Source organism: Sparus aurata, chromosome 23 (assembly GCF_900880675.1).
Source record: "Sparus aurata chromosome 23, fSpaAur1.1, whole genome shotgun sequence".
Lineage (NCBI taxonomy): Eukaryota > Metazoa > Chordata > Actinopteri > Spariformes > Sparidae > Sparus > Sparus aurata.
In genome coordinates, this window is record NC_044209.1 from 5867752 (window position 1) to 5883548 (window position 15797).

At 40.7% G+C, this 15797-nt stretch overlaps 2 protein-coding genes across 5 annotated transcripts in view; both read left to right on the forward strand.

Annotated features, from left to right (window-relative positions):
- Positions 1-342: 342 nt before the first annotated feature.
- Positions 343-10108, forward strand: naa60 (N-alpha-acetyltransferase 60, NatF catalytic subunit). The gene is made up of 7 exons (XM_030408118.1): positions 343-588; positions 2036-2151; positions 3389-3518; positions 4371-4467; positions 4835-5069; positions 5285-5450; positions 6277-10108. The coding sequence occupies exons 2-6, from the start codon at positions 2042-2044 to the stop codon at positions 5439-5441; spliced, it is 729 nt and encodes a 242-aa protein (XP_030263978.1). The 5' UTR covers positions 343-588; positions 2036-2041; the 3' UTR covers positions 5442-5450; positions 6277-10108.
- A 2294-nt stretch (positions 10109-12402) lies between these two features.
- The window catches only part of carhsp1 (calcium regulated heat stable protein 1), a 36856-nt gene continuing 33461 nt past the window's right edge, over positions 12403-15797 (forward strand). For 2 of the 4 annotated variants that reach the window (XM_030408654.1, XM_030408658.1), the window contains exon 1: positions 12403-12618. The gene's annotated coding sequence lies outside the window, so the exon portion shown is untranslated. Of the gene's footprint in view, positions 12619-12922; positions 12971-15797 lie in introns of all 4 variants that reach the window. The other 2 variants (XM_030408655.1, XM_030408656.1) reach the window with 2 other exon arrangements.

The window sequence follows — 15797 nt, forward strand, 5'->3', positions numbered from 1 at the left end:
GCTAATGTCACTTTATGTTGGCTTGGTATCATAGAACATTCATTTGGGGAAATAGACTTATTTTTAGGTTTGGAAACATTGTTAAAGGAGTTGTTGCAGGAGATTTTATAGTCAAATTTTAGAATGACTCAAACCTGGAAGAGAAAGAAGCAGATGTGCTGGATGTGACATATTAGTTGTAGTGGAAGGGTAGAGGAGTGAGTGGCATCACAGCCTCAATGCTCGCCAGTTTTTCCAGGGAAAGTGATTCTGCATGTTCTTGTCCACACTTCAGTCCAGTAGGTGGCGGTAGAGCTCTGATATGTGTGATACTAACCGACCCGTCGCGAGAAGAAAAGCATGTGGAGTGACGTCAGCCGTGTAACCGACACAAACAGGAAGAAAACATCCAGCTGTTACCTAAGCAGGGAGAAGAGCTCTGGCTAGCTTAGCAGCCTGTGTAGCATCGGCACAGTAATGAAACGGAGTTGCGAGTCGGGCAAAGACTGGTGTTTTATCATGCTGTGTCCGGAGTAGTGACTGTATCCACTGATACCCAAAGGAATATAATTCTCCTCGGCTTTCCTGCGGTCTGGGTGTTGAAATAAGGTACGTTAGCTTAGCAACACAACGTTAGCTAGCGGTAGCTGAGGTTAGCTTGTATGCTAATTAGCAGGCAGCTGTTATACTTGTTATACTTTACTAGGTCGCCACGATTTCGTTTGTTGTCTTAGACTGTTTGAGTATTCTTTTATCTTTATTATTTTTCTTTCTTCCTTTTTTTTCTTTTTTCACGAGAAGAGCCGTGTTGTTTGCAGTCAGAAGTAATTACTTGTTAGGGTCCAGCAACACCGACCACTGAGGACACCAACACTTTCTCTCTTAAGGTCTAACGTTACTGTCAGATGGTGTTTTTGTGTAAGTTTAGCTCGGTAGTAAGTGAAGTTAGTAAGTTTGTCAGCAATAATGAAACGAGGCTTGTTGTTCTGGCTTGTCAGGTCGTTTTCAATGTAAACTGGATACAATGCGCTCTCTACATCTGTATTAACGTGCAATGTAATGCTATTTGTAAACAATAGGCATACATTCATTTTTAGGCAGCCAATATGTTAAAGAGGAGATCGGCCTTTACTGTAGTGGAAACTGCTCTGCACTGCGAGGACTAACGTCAGTCATAAGCTCACTTTGTCAGACACTCGTTTTAAAGTTTTATAGGCATAGCAATTAATAAGTTGATTGAAAATAAATAGGAGGAAGATTGATTGATAAAAGTTAACCGTACTTTTGGTATTATTTTGAGTGCAGTTATCAGTATAGATGAAAGCTACGACCAACGATTTTAGAATTCAATTTCTAAATTGGTCGATTTAGAGGGGTTTGAATCACTGATCTTTTGTTGTGTTTGCTTAAGAAATGATTTATTGATTGTATAAATAGTTGATGATTCATTTTCCAATAATCATTACATTTTGCAGTTTGTTTATGACCTTACCGTTTAATAATTTCACACACATCCATGGTCTAAAACAAAGTTCTTAAAACAGTTACATTTCTGAAAATGCTAGAAATGCAAACATGCAGGCCTATCTTTTTTTTCGATAGCGCTGATATGCCTAAATGTTAGTTAATGAAGTGGATACACGTACACACAAACACACTGACTAGCCTCCTTCATCCCACACTATAATAGATGAAAGAAGCTGCTGTATGTCATGTGTTTTCAACCAGTGAACCACATTTTGATGTGTTTAAACCTTTGTTTGAAATGGGTCTGACTCCTGATTCTTTAGACACCACTGAATTCTTGATTTTGCAACAAAGCGCACACTGATTTCTGTAAACCTGTAAATCCTGTCCATAAAGACTTAGTAAAAGTCTGACGTCCTATCTACATTTGATTCTTTTGGGTGTGGTTGACCGCACTCTCACTGGTCTGTCACTGTCTTGAAAGTTGTTTTTCTTTTAGTTTGATCTCTTCATTTTTGGCTTAAGGACAGAGTTACTGATACCTTTGGGACTCACCAAACCTGTCTGTGCTGTCTGTTGGTCCCTGCAGGTGTGAATGAGTGACGTGGTGCCTCCCACAGCCCTCAGTGAAGTCCAGCTCCGCTTTCTCTGCCACGATGACATAGAGAATGTCAAGCTGCTCTGTGGTGATTGGTTCCCAATCGAGTAAGAATCATGTTCAGTGTTCAGGATTAAATCTGCATTTTAATCTGAATTTGTTAATTGATTTTGTCCCCTTTTATATCCATCATTGAAAATATGTACACCATTTGTCGGGGAAAAAATGTAAACGAACCATCAAACAATTGTTCTGATTCTCTGGACAAATGTGGATCCACTTTGGAGCATTCACATTATCTCTTTTGAGAAAACTTCCCACTTGAAATGCAAGTGTGTGACATCTTGTTAATTCACAGGGGGATTTGATTAGAGAAGTGATGATTGAATAAAGTTTTTATTACTGTGTAATGCACAAAGCCTGAATGGGCTTACAGGACACCACAAATTCAGTCACATGGTCAGTGCTACGTGTATCTATTGTTTTTTTTTTTTTTAAATGTACGTTATATGTACTGTGTGTGCGTGGGACATATCATTCAGAGCTTGACTTTTTATTATGTAAATGCTTCGTGTCCTAAATATTGGCCTTGACAAGATATTTTATTCAAACCTCATTAAAAGCTTATAAATGCATCAAGTCAGTCTCCTCAAAGAAAAAGTAGCCCATGAAGACGCCTTTTTATTTATTAAATCATCTGCTGCATCATCAGGTGATTACAGAGGCGGATCATTTAACAATGCCGTTATACTGACCTTGGTAACCAGTCATGGCTTTCTGGTATAGTGGTAAATCAATAAAACCCCCAGAAAACCTTGTGTTGCTCTATTCTGTCTAAAGTCTGAAGAATGATAATAGATAGATTGCCCTCACAGGAACTACAATTTGTGGCAGGGCGGATATGACATTTTCACAGTACGATAACCATCTTAGGGTATATCATGGTTTCATAGTATCACAGTATACAGTATTCTCACAATTATTATTATACTATCAGTTATAATGATCCTTAAAGTGTTTCTCTGGTTGAACAAACGCTTTATCATCATTTCACAAAATATTTCCTGTCCTATAAAGACGTGACACTGATATAACTCTAATACAGCAGAATTCAGTACGGTAGATAAGAAAATGCACATGGTATGAAAACCTTGATATTCTATACCACACTACACACTAAACCCTGTACACTCTTAAAGACACTTGCTTATTGCTTATCTGGTTTGACTGGTACATTTCTATACTTGACTCCCATTATCTTGTGAAACTTCTCGGACTGGGTAACCGGTTCCAATACATGCCTGCCTGTGCGTGAATGCTAAGCTATGCGACCTTTGCCTGCAGGTACCCGGACTCATGGTATCAGGACATCACCTCCAACAAGAAGTTCTTCTCCCTCGCTGCCACCTTCAGAGGAGGCATCGTGGGAATGATTGTGGCCGAGATCAAAGGCCGGACCAAAGTACACAAAGAGGTTCGATGTTCAGACCTGTTACACACTCATTCGCACAACACACAAGGCTTTTACAGAGTATGTTTTTACAAAGTTTATCCCTTTTCAAACTGCTGACATTTGGAAACGTCTTTTAGTGGAACACATCGAAGAGTCTGTGATTAGTCTGCTCATTAGATGAACCAGGTGCCCTTGACTGCAGTAGACTCTGTCATGACATAAGAATAAGATGAGAGAGAAATTGATGAAAGGAGAGCTGCAAGCAACTAAATTGTCCCTTCATTTTGAGGACTGAGTCAAATTTGACGTCTTATCCTGTGTTCCTGTCTAAGTCTAAAGTGTTTGATTAACAGGCTGTACAAAGTGGTTATAGAACTTTACTGGAAAATGCCTACTTGTGTCCTGAAACAGTAGGATGTTTGGCAGATGTGCAGTAATCAAATACTGAGATTGAATTTATTTACCTGGACTGGTATCAGAAATCTGTTCCTCTCACTTTATGACATTGTTTTTTTGAACTGTTCACTCAGTGGATGGAGCTCCGGTGGTCAAAACTCAATTGAGTTTGGAGGAACATTTGCATTTTAGAATCTGCCTTCCCAGTAGGTTATTTGCCTAGGCAAAAGATGAAGGCAGTGTGATGGGCAGATCCCAGAGAGAGCAAATGGGGGCAACAAAAATACCCAACTGAAACTCCATTTAAGTTACACTAGATTTAAAATTGATAGTGAGTCAAATGTGTTTTTTTTTATAGTAAAATAATCAGTTATATGTTCATAGGAAATGATGGGAGTGTAATTTCTCTCTGACTTTTTTCTCTGTGTCTGTCTGTCTGTCCGTCCGTCCGTCCGTCCGTCTGTCTGTCTCCGTTAGGATGGCGACATCCTGGCCTCCAGTTTCCCTGTGGACACGCAGGTAGCCTACATCCTCAGCCTGGGAGTGGTCAAAGAGTTCAGGAAACATGGCATAGGTAGTGCTTCCCTTACCCCCTTGCTCTCACTCTCTTATGCACACAAGCTTGGCCTTGTCACTATCGTGGATATTGCATTGACCTATATCCATTCCATTGGCACTTCTGACTTTTCAAACTGCTGAGAATCAGCAGGTTTTTCAAAATGTCTTCAGTGTTAAAGTAACCCAGTTATAGTTGTCTGTACATCCATGGGTGCGTTACAAGCAGGAGTTGCTCATAGCTAATTCAGCATACTTTTTGCCATAAAGTAAACAAATACCAGCTACAAAAACAGGGCTCAAATTGTAGACAAATGTTGTGCAAGGCCACCATGCACCACGTCTTTCTCTCACTGATTGAGCTCTCTCTCATGTCCTCCCTTCAGGCTCCCTACTGCTGGACAGTTTAAAGGAGCACATCTCAACAACAGCCCAGGACCACTGTAAGGCGATCTATCTCCACGTCCTCACCACCAACAACACTGCCATCCACTTCTATGAGAACAGGGACTTTAGGCAGCACCACTACCTGCCGTACTACTACTCCATAAGAGGCGTCCTCAAAGACGGATTCACATATGTGCTCTACATCAATGGGGGGCATCCACCCTGGACAATATTATATCCTTTTGTTGAATCAAGATTGTTATTGGACAGTTTGTTTTATATTTCATTCTTCCACCAGAACTTTACAAACTACAGTAAGTAGAATCCACACCATTTTCACTAGTGGAGATGTCATGATTTAATCTCTGTAATATCAGGTAATAAGACAGACACACCAAGTAGATAAACAAACATGAATGTGGTGCATTTTCCTTAACTCCCTACCCCACTGACTATATCCAGCACATTGGTTCAACCCTTGCCAGCCTGAGCCCCTGCTCCATCCCTCAGAGGCTGTACCGACAGGCCCAGTCCCTGCTGCGGTCTCTGCTTCCCTGGTCCAACATCGCCTCCAAGACAGGCATACAGTACAGCAGAACAATGTGACGCAACATGGTGGGTGAGAGTTTTAGTACTACTACTTATACTAGTACTTTTATAGCTAAAAGCCGTTAGACACCAGGGATATAACAACTTAATCACAATAAAAAATGAAAATGCCTGCCTGCGAATATTTTGACTCAAACCTCTTCACATTAGCAGCAGCGCAAAATTGCGATAGTATGCTCCAATATGCATATTTGCGACACAGGCATCACATTAAAATGTTACTGACCACAGACCAAGCAGCACAGGGACTGCCACTGGCAGAAAAACTGCGCTAGCTTGCCGAATTTTGAGAGGGACTCAGTAGTCTCTGGGATTGGACTGTAGCACTGACCAGCTCGCTGACAGGTAGAGAGAGGTAGCACTCCCCTGAGTTCTTCTCAGCTTACTGTCCCATTGACCCAAAGCACGTTCAGATGTATTAATGCGTTTAATTCTAAAGATACAAACAAGTTAAATGATCTTAAATTACTTGTTTTTATCAATGTAGTTTAGTGGCTTTGAAGAGAGCACAGACGTTTTTAACACATTCCACTTCCCTTTTACCTCCATTTCATGTCCTTGGTCATATAATGCAGGGTAATGCAGATCAGCATCAGGTCCATAATTGTCATTGGTTGTGACGTGCAGTCTGTTTCACACAAAATGCTTGGTTTATTCCTTCATTTGTTGTGAGAAATCTCAGAAAATAAGAAATACGGTTAGACGTGTTTTACTTTCAAATCAATCAGACGAATAAAAATGCCCCTGATGTGTTAAAGACCTCAATGTAATGAATTTTCCTGTCCATCAATTGATGTCTGTTTTTCTGTTTTTCTCTCTACTTTTTTCTCAGGAGCACATTTCTCATCAGTCTTCCCCTGTACACACCAATATGTACACACACACTCACTTTCTCCATCTCGCACGGCTTTCCACACCCTGTGTTTGAAGCAGAACTCAGGTTCACCCTGTTTTTGACCGTTCACATACTAGAATATAATTCCTGATTCAATGCACCTTTGTCAGTGTTCACACAAAGATCCAGGTTTGCAGCTGTACTTCTGAGCCCACTGCTAAACAGGGTTGTTGCATTGCAACGTCATTCAAACTGCAGTGTTGGTTTTTAAACTCACAAACGGTGTGATCTGGTCAAACTATAGGATTTCTTTTTAGTTATTCAGCCACTACACTATCCCACATATACATCACTATCTCATAGTTACTATAGTAACCGGTGTTTTTCCAGTCATACCAAAGTCGAGCAGTGTCTGACCTGCTTTCAACACGGGCAGCAGAGCAAAGCGGAGGAACTGGTTCAGATACCAACCCAGGAACACAGACGGCTAACACGGGTCGTAGATTTGGTGTGAACCGGCTGTAACACACTCTCACACACACTGGGAACCCTACAGAGACTAAAGGTTCAACCTTGCCTGTCTTTCTGTCTCCCTTCATCTTGTCCACCACTGTCACAGAGACTATGTATACTGTTTGTATATTATATATACTAAGCTAATATATGAATTTCTCTCAATATGTATGTCTATTCTATGCTGTCGGTAGGCCTAGTTGGAAGATAACCCATCCTGTCCCTTTTTTGAGTATCCTGAGTCAATTCCAGTTTGTAAAATAGAGACTCAAGAACAAGCTAATTTAAATTGGACTGTGAATCTAGCTATATGAATAGGATAGCAGGGTAGAACAAAGCTAATTATGCACAGGAAACCTTGAGACACAATGTAGATGGCTGATGGATTTGGTACCAACTGGATGTTTTCCAAAAATTATTCCTCCCTTTTGAAAATTCACGACATGAGTTTTGCCGCAATCATCGGTACATAAACATATAAACACGTTCCGGTATGTTATTCAGACATTTACACAAACACTCCACATATTATGCAGTGCTTTTTTATGAAAAGCCTCAAAACGAAATGGCCTGTCTACATTGTTTCTAAATGTTACCCATGTATAACAAAGAGTGAGGGGGAGGTGCTCGGGTCCATATTTAAGAGATGTGGCTGCAGCCCCGTCTGTGTGCTCTATGGCTGTAAAATCGCTGCTAATGTAGAAAAAAATGTTTATTTGTTTTATCCAGATTTAAAAGTATGGCCCAGATTAGGTTTTTATGTTGCCCCTAGGAGAAAAAGAGAATAATGGTCCCAAACACACCCATCACACACCTCGTGTGCCTGCGTGCATGCAGGTGTGTATGACCGTGTGTATATATATTTATGCACACAGGGTCAGAAATTAGCACCCAGCAAGTGCCAAATGTTGGGCTGATCTGTTAGTAGAAGATTCATGAGTAAAGTTCACCCAACATGTGAGTTACATTGTAGTTTCTCAATTTTATTGCATTCTGTTGCACTTCGTAGTGAATCACAAACCTGATCCAATGTATCAGTGAGCAAATCTTAGATTTTATACATGACATTGCACTGAAAAAGGTAGGGGTAACTGTGTGAAAAAAAGTGCATTCATTGTTACAAGGTGTATGTCCCTTGGTTTAAACTCAAACATGAGTTTCAGACATTGTGTATGCAATAAACTTTCATTTGGTTGATTGTAGAGACTGAGTCAGTGCGACTACCCCTGCTCTTTGACTATTTTACATTGTTAAAAAACATTTTCTTTGTGATTGTTATATTACGTTGTTATAAATCTGAGCCTTGTTTTCAATCATATTATGCCATGGTTTAAACTGTTTGTCTTAAAGGGGCACTCCAGCGGTTTAATATTGTGCTTCTAGTAATGTGTTTGGACAAATGCCTTGTTTCCACATTGCTCTGTGTACTTGTGCTTGTCAGCCGGAAGTCCAGTCATTCTTATAGGAATGTCTGATATTGCCAGTGTGTTTCAGCGGAATTTTGTTTTGGGTTTCAGCCACAGCAAATTAGCATAAAAACAGCTCTATTTATACATTTTCTCTAAGTGAGAAGTTTAATGGCATACTCACCAAACATTGGAAGCATGCTAGCTGTGTAACATACAGAGTGCATGCACTGTGGTGCCGTATATCCTGAAACAAAGAATTACACAAAACTAGCTCCACACACAGCGGACCGACCTCCTCGCTTATTCGTCGCCATACATAAGTGGTCATTTTTCTGTCGTGATAATGTCCCATACACAGAAACAGACATGGACAAATTTGCTATCTTCCAGAAAAGGATTTCCCTGCATTGAACACTAGGTGCATACATCCATATTTACGGGCAGAAAAGAAACTTTGGAAACGAGGCGTTAGAGACTGAGACATATTCACTTTAAGAACCAAGAATAAGCCAAGTTCAAAGAAACACTGGATCGTACACTACCCATAATGCAACTTTGTACCATCTCTGTCAGACATTCCAGTGTCAAGGCTGCCTCTTTCAATGCTCTTGGAGCATTGTATCTCACTTCTCATAGCACATGTATCTTCTTTTCTCCTCCAGAGTCACAGAAGTCATTACACAACTGTTTTCACACACTGAGCTGTACTCCCCGTGATGAATAAAATGATCTGGATGTATAAAACTGATGGAGTGCCCCTTTAAATACTCTGTACAAAGCTTCCGTTGTGTCCTTACCACCTAAAACTTTGGGCCACACAGGCGCAATTACAGAATTAGCATCCTGCCAAAACAGCTCATCTCAAAAACCTCTTAGCACTTGTAGGGAATTAAAGAAAATGTGTTGATTCTTTTGTTCAGACTCGTTCATTTTTCATATTTAGCGCATATAAAGTGGCTTTGCTTGTTCTAGGACCGTGAGAGCCTTTTTAAACATGATATGGTTTCAATAATAGGTTGAAAAATAGCAGCAGGTTTTGTGTTGTGATTCAGCAATGTTTTTTTTTTTTTTTTTTCCTGTACACTACCCGTCTGTCTTCTTCTCAACATTGTACTTGTTTTTTGTTATTTACCGGATTTTCTTGTTGGGGGCAAGAACGGGTGTGTGTTTGTGGCTGACGGATTAAGCAGGACTTGTTTCTCCTACAGGGCTCAAACCTTTGGAGCCTCTTTGGGAGATTTCACGACCCAACCTATAACTCACAGTGGTGTTTTTTTTTTCCATATTGAAGATACGTTTATAAGGATTTCTGATCGGGTTTTAGAAGGTGAAGTGAATCATTATTTCATGTTACACTACTGCAGCAGCCATCGTGCAGGTGACAGTCCACGGCTCCCAAGACTATCAATAATACACGGGCAGGAAAGAATTGATGAATTAGATCAGAAAAGTATAAACTAAATTGTAGGCTTTTTTCATGAGAACACATTGCTGGCTATTGTCCAGCTGTTTTGATTTCAGTCAGCCTCTGTGTTTCATGAGAAAAAGCCTCCCTCGGGCTCAACATTGGAAACAGGGCAAGAGAGGTAATAGAAGGTGATCAGAAAATTCAGTTGTATTCAATACATTGAATGCTATCAGCCAGTGATATTTACTACCAAATGTCTGGAAAATGTGTTGACAGTTTTTTGGTTTTTTTGAGCACATTCAGGCTGCTTTGCTAGACATGTTACATTTTGGACCCATTGACACAAAACGAAGGCAGATGTTATCTTCCTGATGGGCACAATTCATTGAATGCAATGTCTTGTTAAAATATGTTCAAATCATGTAAACAATTCTGACAAAATGTTGCAAATACCACTAAAGAGGTATTCACTGACTGTCAATAAAAACTTTTTACCTAATACATTTTCTTTGTCGACCATATCGTAGGAGTGTGCAGTCATGCTCGCGGATCTGTGAAGCTGTATCTGTATCTATGTTAATGGTAGCAGGCTAACATGATGGCAGCATTGTGCTCTGATTAGATAAATGCAAAATAAAAAAAACCACTAAAGGCCTAAATTTGCCTTAAAGTACCTGTCTTGGTCACCACAAAAACGTCTGGAAATGCCTACAAGTCTTCTTAAAAATTTCGTTCATCAGAAATGAACTGCTAACATTATATCCTGGCGACTGGGTGGGGAAAGGTCAAGGTGCAGCAACCATTCATGTCTGGACAAAAAGTTCATGGGAATCCACCCAATGGTTGTTGGGATTTTGGTCTGGACCAAAATGGCCGACCAACTGACTTGATATTGCCATCTCCAGAGCCATATCCCATGGCAACTAACAGTAACTGCTGGGAGGTTACGGGCAGCCGGGTTTTATTAGAAACAACTGCACAAACAACAGATCACATCTGGTCGGTTTCCTCTTGGTGTGGGCAGCTGTCCTCCACTCTTTGATTTACAAAGTGTTTGTTATTACTGTGTGGGCACTGATAATTTGGTCTCTGTGGGGCCATTTTAGTTCTCATATGTTGCTTTGTAACACGTACCAAAAAAGAACTGGAATTTCAACCTACATTAAAACTACCCTAACCCTTGTGGCAGTGTGGATATGAAGAATTCACTTTAAAGTTATTTTCCATGAGACGTGTTGTTTTGTCGATTTATTTGTTTCATTGCCTAACCTCTGTACACCTGAAGGGCAAACATATCAGCCTCACCTTCTGTTAAATCTAAACAAACTGCCCTCCTGCTGTCTGCTCTGCTCCCGCCTCTGCTCTCTTTGTGTTTCCCTTATAGGTTGTACAAAAGGGAAAAATAGTCCATGGTGGTGATAAAAGACTAAATTAATAATTAAAAAAGGAATTCTACTTGCTACACATTACACAGCTGCAGTATTGGAGCTGGGCAATTTGTTTAATCAGGATCATGACACGCAGTAATTTGTTATGAAACGAACACATGAACACAAATTACTGAGATTCGGTCACACAGGTTTCCTTCGTCTTAAATAAAATGCAATTATGTCTCCCTCTGCTGAATGAGATGAGATCATTCATGTGAACCTTGTTATTTTTTACGTCCAACCTGATTATTTTCCAGGGCAAGCCATTCTTCTAATGTTTATGCCTGTTAATTTTGTAGGAAGGGTTCAACCTTTATTCAAGGCTCATAGTAAATCAGGAAATAACCACAAGTGTGTGTGCTTGGACATGTGTGTGGGAGTATTTTTTTCTGTATTTATAATAAACTTTGCACATTGCACTTCAATTTGACTGAAGTATGTAAGTTTTTTTTTTTTTAAAAGGAAACTTTTTAATATGCCGTGGATGGAACATTTTTCTTCTAGATGATCACAACAGTCTTCCACTTTCTGAAAACCACATACAGCTTAGGGTATAGGGTTTCCTGTGTGTGTTTTTTTAAACTCCCTGCCCATCTATTTTTCCAGAAAAAGATATGCTTAGATCTGTAACTCATTCATTTTGATGATTGCTAAGATGTCATTTGTTTTTCTGGCATAAACAGGCTTCCATAAACATCACTTCCAAAACCAATCCTGCTGCCAACATTAAAAAAACTGTCAGCTCTGCTCGATGTAGGCACATGCCTAGGTCTTTGCCCATAGGGGGTCCCTGACAGAGGGCAAGAGAACCAAAACTGCTTACATTAAATAATATGTATGTATTTATATATTAATTTAATCTTTTTTTTTTTAAACATACACAATGTTAGCACCAGTGTGCAAGAAAATGTTATTCAGTGGCTCACTTCACTGATAGTCAGGATAAATGTAAGTTTAAAACTGAACACTGTAACACACTGAAAGCGTTAAGACACATTAGAATAAAATGTAAAATGGAGATGAATATACATTTTTAATATAATATTATACTTTTTCAAAAAAACATGAAAAACCTGTTATGTATAAATACTGAAATGAAAAATACTTAAACCAAATTAATGAGCATAATGATGTTCATGGAGCTGCTAAGCCACTTTGTTTATTGCTGTTTTCTTTTATTCAATTCGTTGTAAAAAAAAAACATGTTGAGCCAACAGAAAGCTTTGGGGGTTGTTTTTTTTTTGTTTTTTTATTTACGGTACAGTGCTTGTTTTTTGAGGTCGCATTGTGGCGTTCGTTACGGTACAGAGCTCGTGGGTGACGTCACCGCGGATCCACTCATGCCCACTCAGAAACAGAGAGAGAGAGAGAGAGAGAGAGCGAGAGAGAGAGAGGTAGAGAGCAAGTATTTACGTTGCTTGTCTTGCACGCCAAACGTCATCCTTGTCAGGTCTTGTGCAGCGGGGGAGCAAACTCAACTAACTCAACTAAACTACAGTCAAAGTTGTATTTTTGTCTTGTCGGACGCGTTTTCCTCGGCTCGAGGACATCCTTCAGTCGTGAAGTTGCTGGAATCGAGGTGAGTGATGCGCTCAAGCACTCACAAACAAACTGACGCCGTGAACGCCCCACGGATAATTCCCGCTGTTAGCAAAGTTAGTTTTTTGTTATCACAAGCTAGATGTCAAATTGAAAATGAATTCATTTAATGTCAATGCTTGCGTTTTTTGTGGGGAAAAAAGTGGAAAATCGGGTTTCTGTCGAGGTTGTCACCTGTTGGTTTCGCTTTCAAACTTATTAGTTTCCCTCATGTCCACTCATTTCCATACTCTGTACTTTCCATTACGGATGGTGTTTTCCTGGGGCGTTCATTTTCCTGGGAGGAAGGGGCAAACAACCAAGCGAGGGGACGCCGGCCAGCAGCAGAAGAGGTGTGTGTGTGTGTGTGCGCGTGTGTGTGTGCACACTGTGTCATCCAATTACCTCTCCACGCAAGTCTGAGCCAATCTGTGTGTATGTATGAGAGACAGGCTTTCATTCAGAGACTTGAAAAGGTTTTCTCTCAACACAGACCTCTCATTCTGAGTTAATGAAGTGCTGGAAGATGAGCTTCTGTGGGCGCTTAAAAGCTGCAGGATGTTGCCAGAATCTCTCAGCAGGTCATTATAGGATGAGTGTGTGTGTGTGTGTGCGTGTGTGTGTGTGTGTGTGTGTGTGTGGAGGGAAAGCCCATGTTCAGACCTGTTGTTGGTTGAAACAAAAAAAACACCAGCTGATGTGGTGGGTGTGGGGTGGGTGTGAGTTGGGTTGTTGGTGTTTTTCTTGTTAAAAAAGCAAAAAAAGAAATGTCCCAGGTTTCCAGTGAAGTACAGAGACTGGGTTATCATGACACAGTTTCGGTCAGGATGTGGCTGGCTCAGAAGGTAGAGGTGCCCCCTCCCTCCTCAGATCCGCACACAGATTTGCATGTTTATTATGTCTGAACTTCAGTCTTCTTCTGCTGCGCACAGAACAGTTTTCACAGAACAGTTTTGAACACCCTCATATCACTGCATGTTTTAGCCTGCTCTCAGAGGCTGACCAAAATAATGTGTGGCCTGTCGTACAAATTGAGTAAAATCTATGGTTTCACTGATATATCCCTTTCAGGCGCTCGGTGGACCCAAGTGTGAAGGCTCCAAACAAATGAGCTTAAAATGGTTTTTCATTGCAGTATTCCTTTTCACACAAATAACATCTCAAATGTAGACGGTGTGACGTGACATTCCAAAAGTTTGGCACCAGAAACCGTTTTTAACCAGTCCATGATACAATATGTAGGAATACCGCATTAAAAATGTCTATATATTTTGTTGTGTGGTGTACAAAATTTTTCCTGCGATGTTCAAAACAAGAGAAAAGCCACAAGCTTATTCAGTGTTATTGTGCGTTTCATGTGGTGGCTTGTCAGTGTTATAAATCCACTTTTTGATCACAAAAATAAAAAGTAATCTCTCCTCCCGCCTGTGAACGGCTCCAGATCGCAGAAGAATCTGATGTGAGTCCGAGTGTTTATTCCTCCAGACCTTCTGGAGACCTGTTTTCACTGCCAATAGCTCAAATGCACTGCAGCCAGAAGACGTCCATGCTTGTACTGATGAGCACAACTCAATAACTGTATACATGATGTACTGTATACAAGTCTAAAGTATATAGTCTAAGTATACTTTGGCAGTTGGGGAAAAAAGAAATCGACATAGTAAAGTTCATCATTCTGAGTGAAAATAATGGAGATGTCAGTCAAACTGCAACTTTTGAAGTGCCACTGCCAATTAACCTTTAAAAGGAGACCGCTGAAAGTTTTCTTTAGTTTTCTGAAATGATCCTGGAGCTGTTTCACCTACGTCCACATTTAGGCCTAACTTTTTCTGGTCATGACCAGCACCCACTTTTCCCCCTGAGCCTTGCATAGTGGGAGGAAAATGTACATCGACAAAAGCCTGCATACTGTGTTCAGTCTACTTTATTTAGTCGCTCTTAAAGATGCCAACACACTGACTTTTTGTAGATTATGATGTTTGTAGTGTGGAATTGGGACTTCGTTTGCGTTGTTGGCAACTGAGGACGATGCTGCAGACCAAAAACAGCCCTGCATTCAAACGACGCAGGGGGCCACGATGGTGGGGGTGTGTTGTTGAAGTTGCCAGTGAGATAATGAGAACACTTCAAGTCCAGTTTGAGTAACACAATCATGCGTTGGAAGGTTTACCAGAGGCCAACAGTTTTTGATAATCACAGGCACTATTTCATTACTCGGAACAGGTGTCATGGTGGAAAGTTGGCTGCTCGGAGACATTTTCAGTCATATCTTTCCAGTGTTTTTGTGCCGGCAGACTGAATGTCATTGTCTTCTCCTCGCCATCTGAACTGAAAGCGCAGCTGAGTTTGAGTAATATCTCTAAAAATTCACCGCTACATGATTCATGACGACATTTGGTGAAGCGCTGGCATTTCATCCTGACCAGTCAAGAATCGTGTTACGCATTTTCTCATATGTTGTTCTGTAAGACGTTTTGTGAGAAAGTGCATCTGATTTCAGGATCCTCATTTCATAGCGTGGCACAATCTGGCCTGCATGACACGGCAAAATCGTTTGGTGAGGTGTTGGCTTCATCACAAAGCTGAAGGCACACAATCTGCAAAGCGCCCGTCACACACAGTGGGACAGAGTAGACAAACTCTCTCATAAGTGCTCGCTTTCAGAATGTCCACGGTGCTGTTAACTGCGCTCTCATGACACTTGGAAGGCTCACTACGATTTTTATGGCTGCGCCTTTTACAGCCGTGAAGAGATGGAGCTTGTTGTGAAGGCCTTCCATGTTGTTGTGCAATATGATCTGCTGTAATAGTCCCCCGTGAGCGCCGGGGCAATAAAGCAATGATAATGAGAGAGGGATGGAGAGAGGTGGGGTGGGGGGATGGATGAGAGATATTAGATAGAGGGCTGCTGAACTGGAAAAGAAGTTTGAGCATAAACAAGTGGGCAGGAAGGCAAAGAGGTTTAATAACCCAGAAGAAGAGAAATGGAAGAAAGAGGTGAACAGAGGACAATGGGTCAGTTGTTTTTAATTGAAAATATACCGCATGGCCAGAAGTTTGTGGACACCCGAGCATCACTCCAATAAGTGATTTGGTAGCGCTTAATGTAAGGTTCTTGTAAAAAGACGAGTGATACTAATGGCGTCACAATCACATTTACTTCAAGATTGTAAGACCTTT

Excerpts from the sequence above, each read along its gene's own strand:
- naa60 (XM_030408118.1), top strand. The coding sequence starts at position 2,042 with ATGAGTGACGTGGTGCCTCCCACAGCCCTCAGTGAAGTCCAGCTCCGC. Across the intron at positions 2,152-3,388 it reads GGTGATTGGTTCCCAATCGA|GTACCCGGACTCATGGTATC; the intron begins GTAAGAATCATG and ends CTTTGCCTGCAG. Across the intron at positions 4,468-4,834 it reads GTTCAGGAAACATGGCATAG|GCTCCCTACTGCTGGACAGT; the intron begins GTAGTGCTTCCC and ends TCCTCCCTTCAG.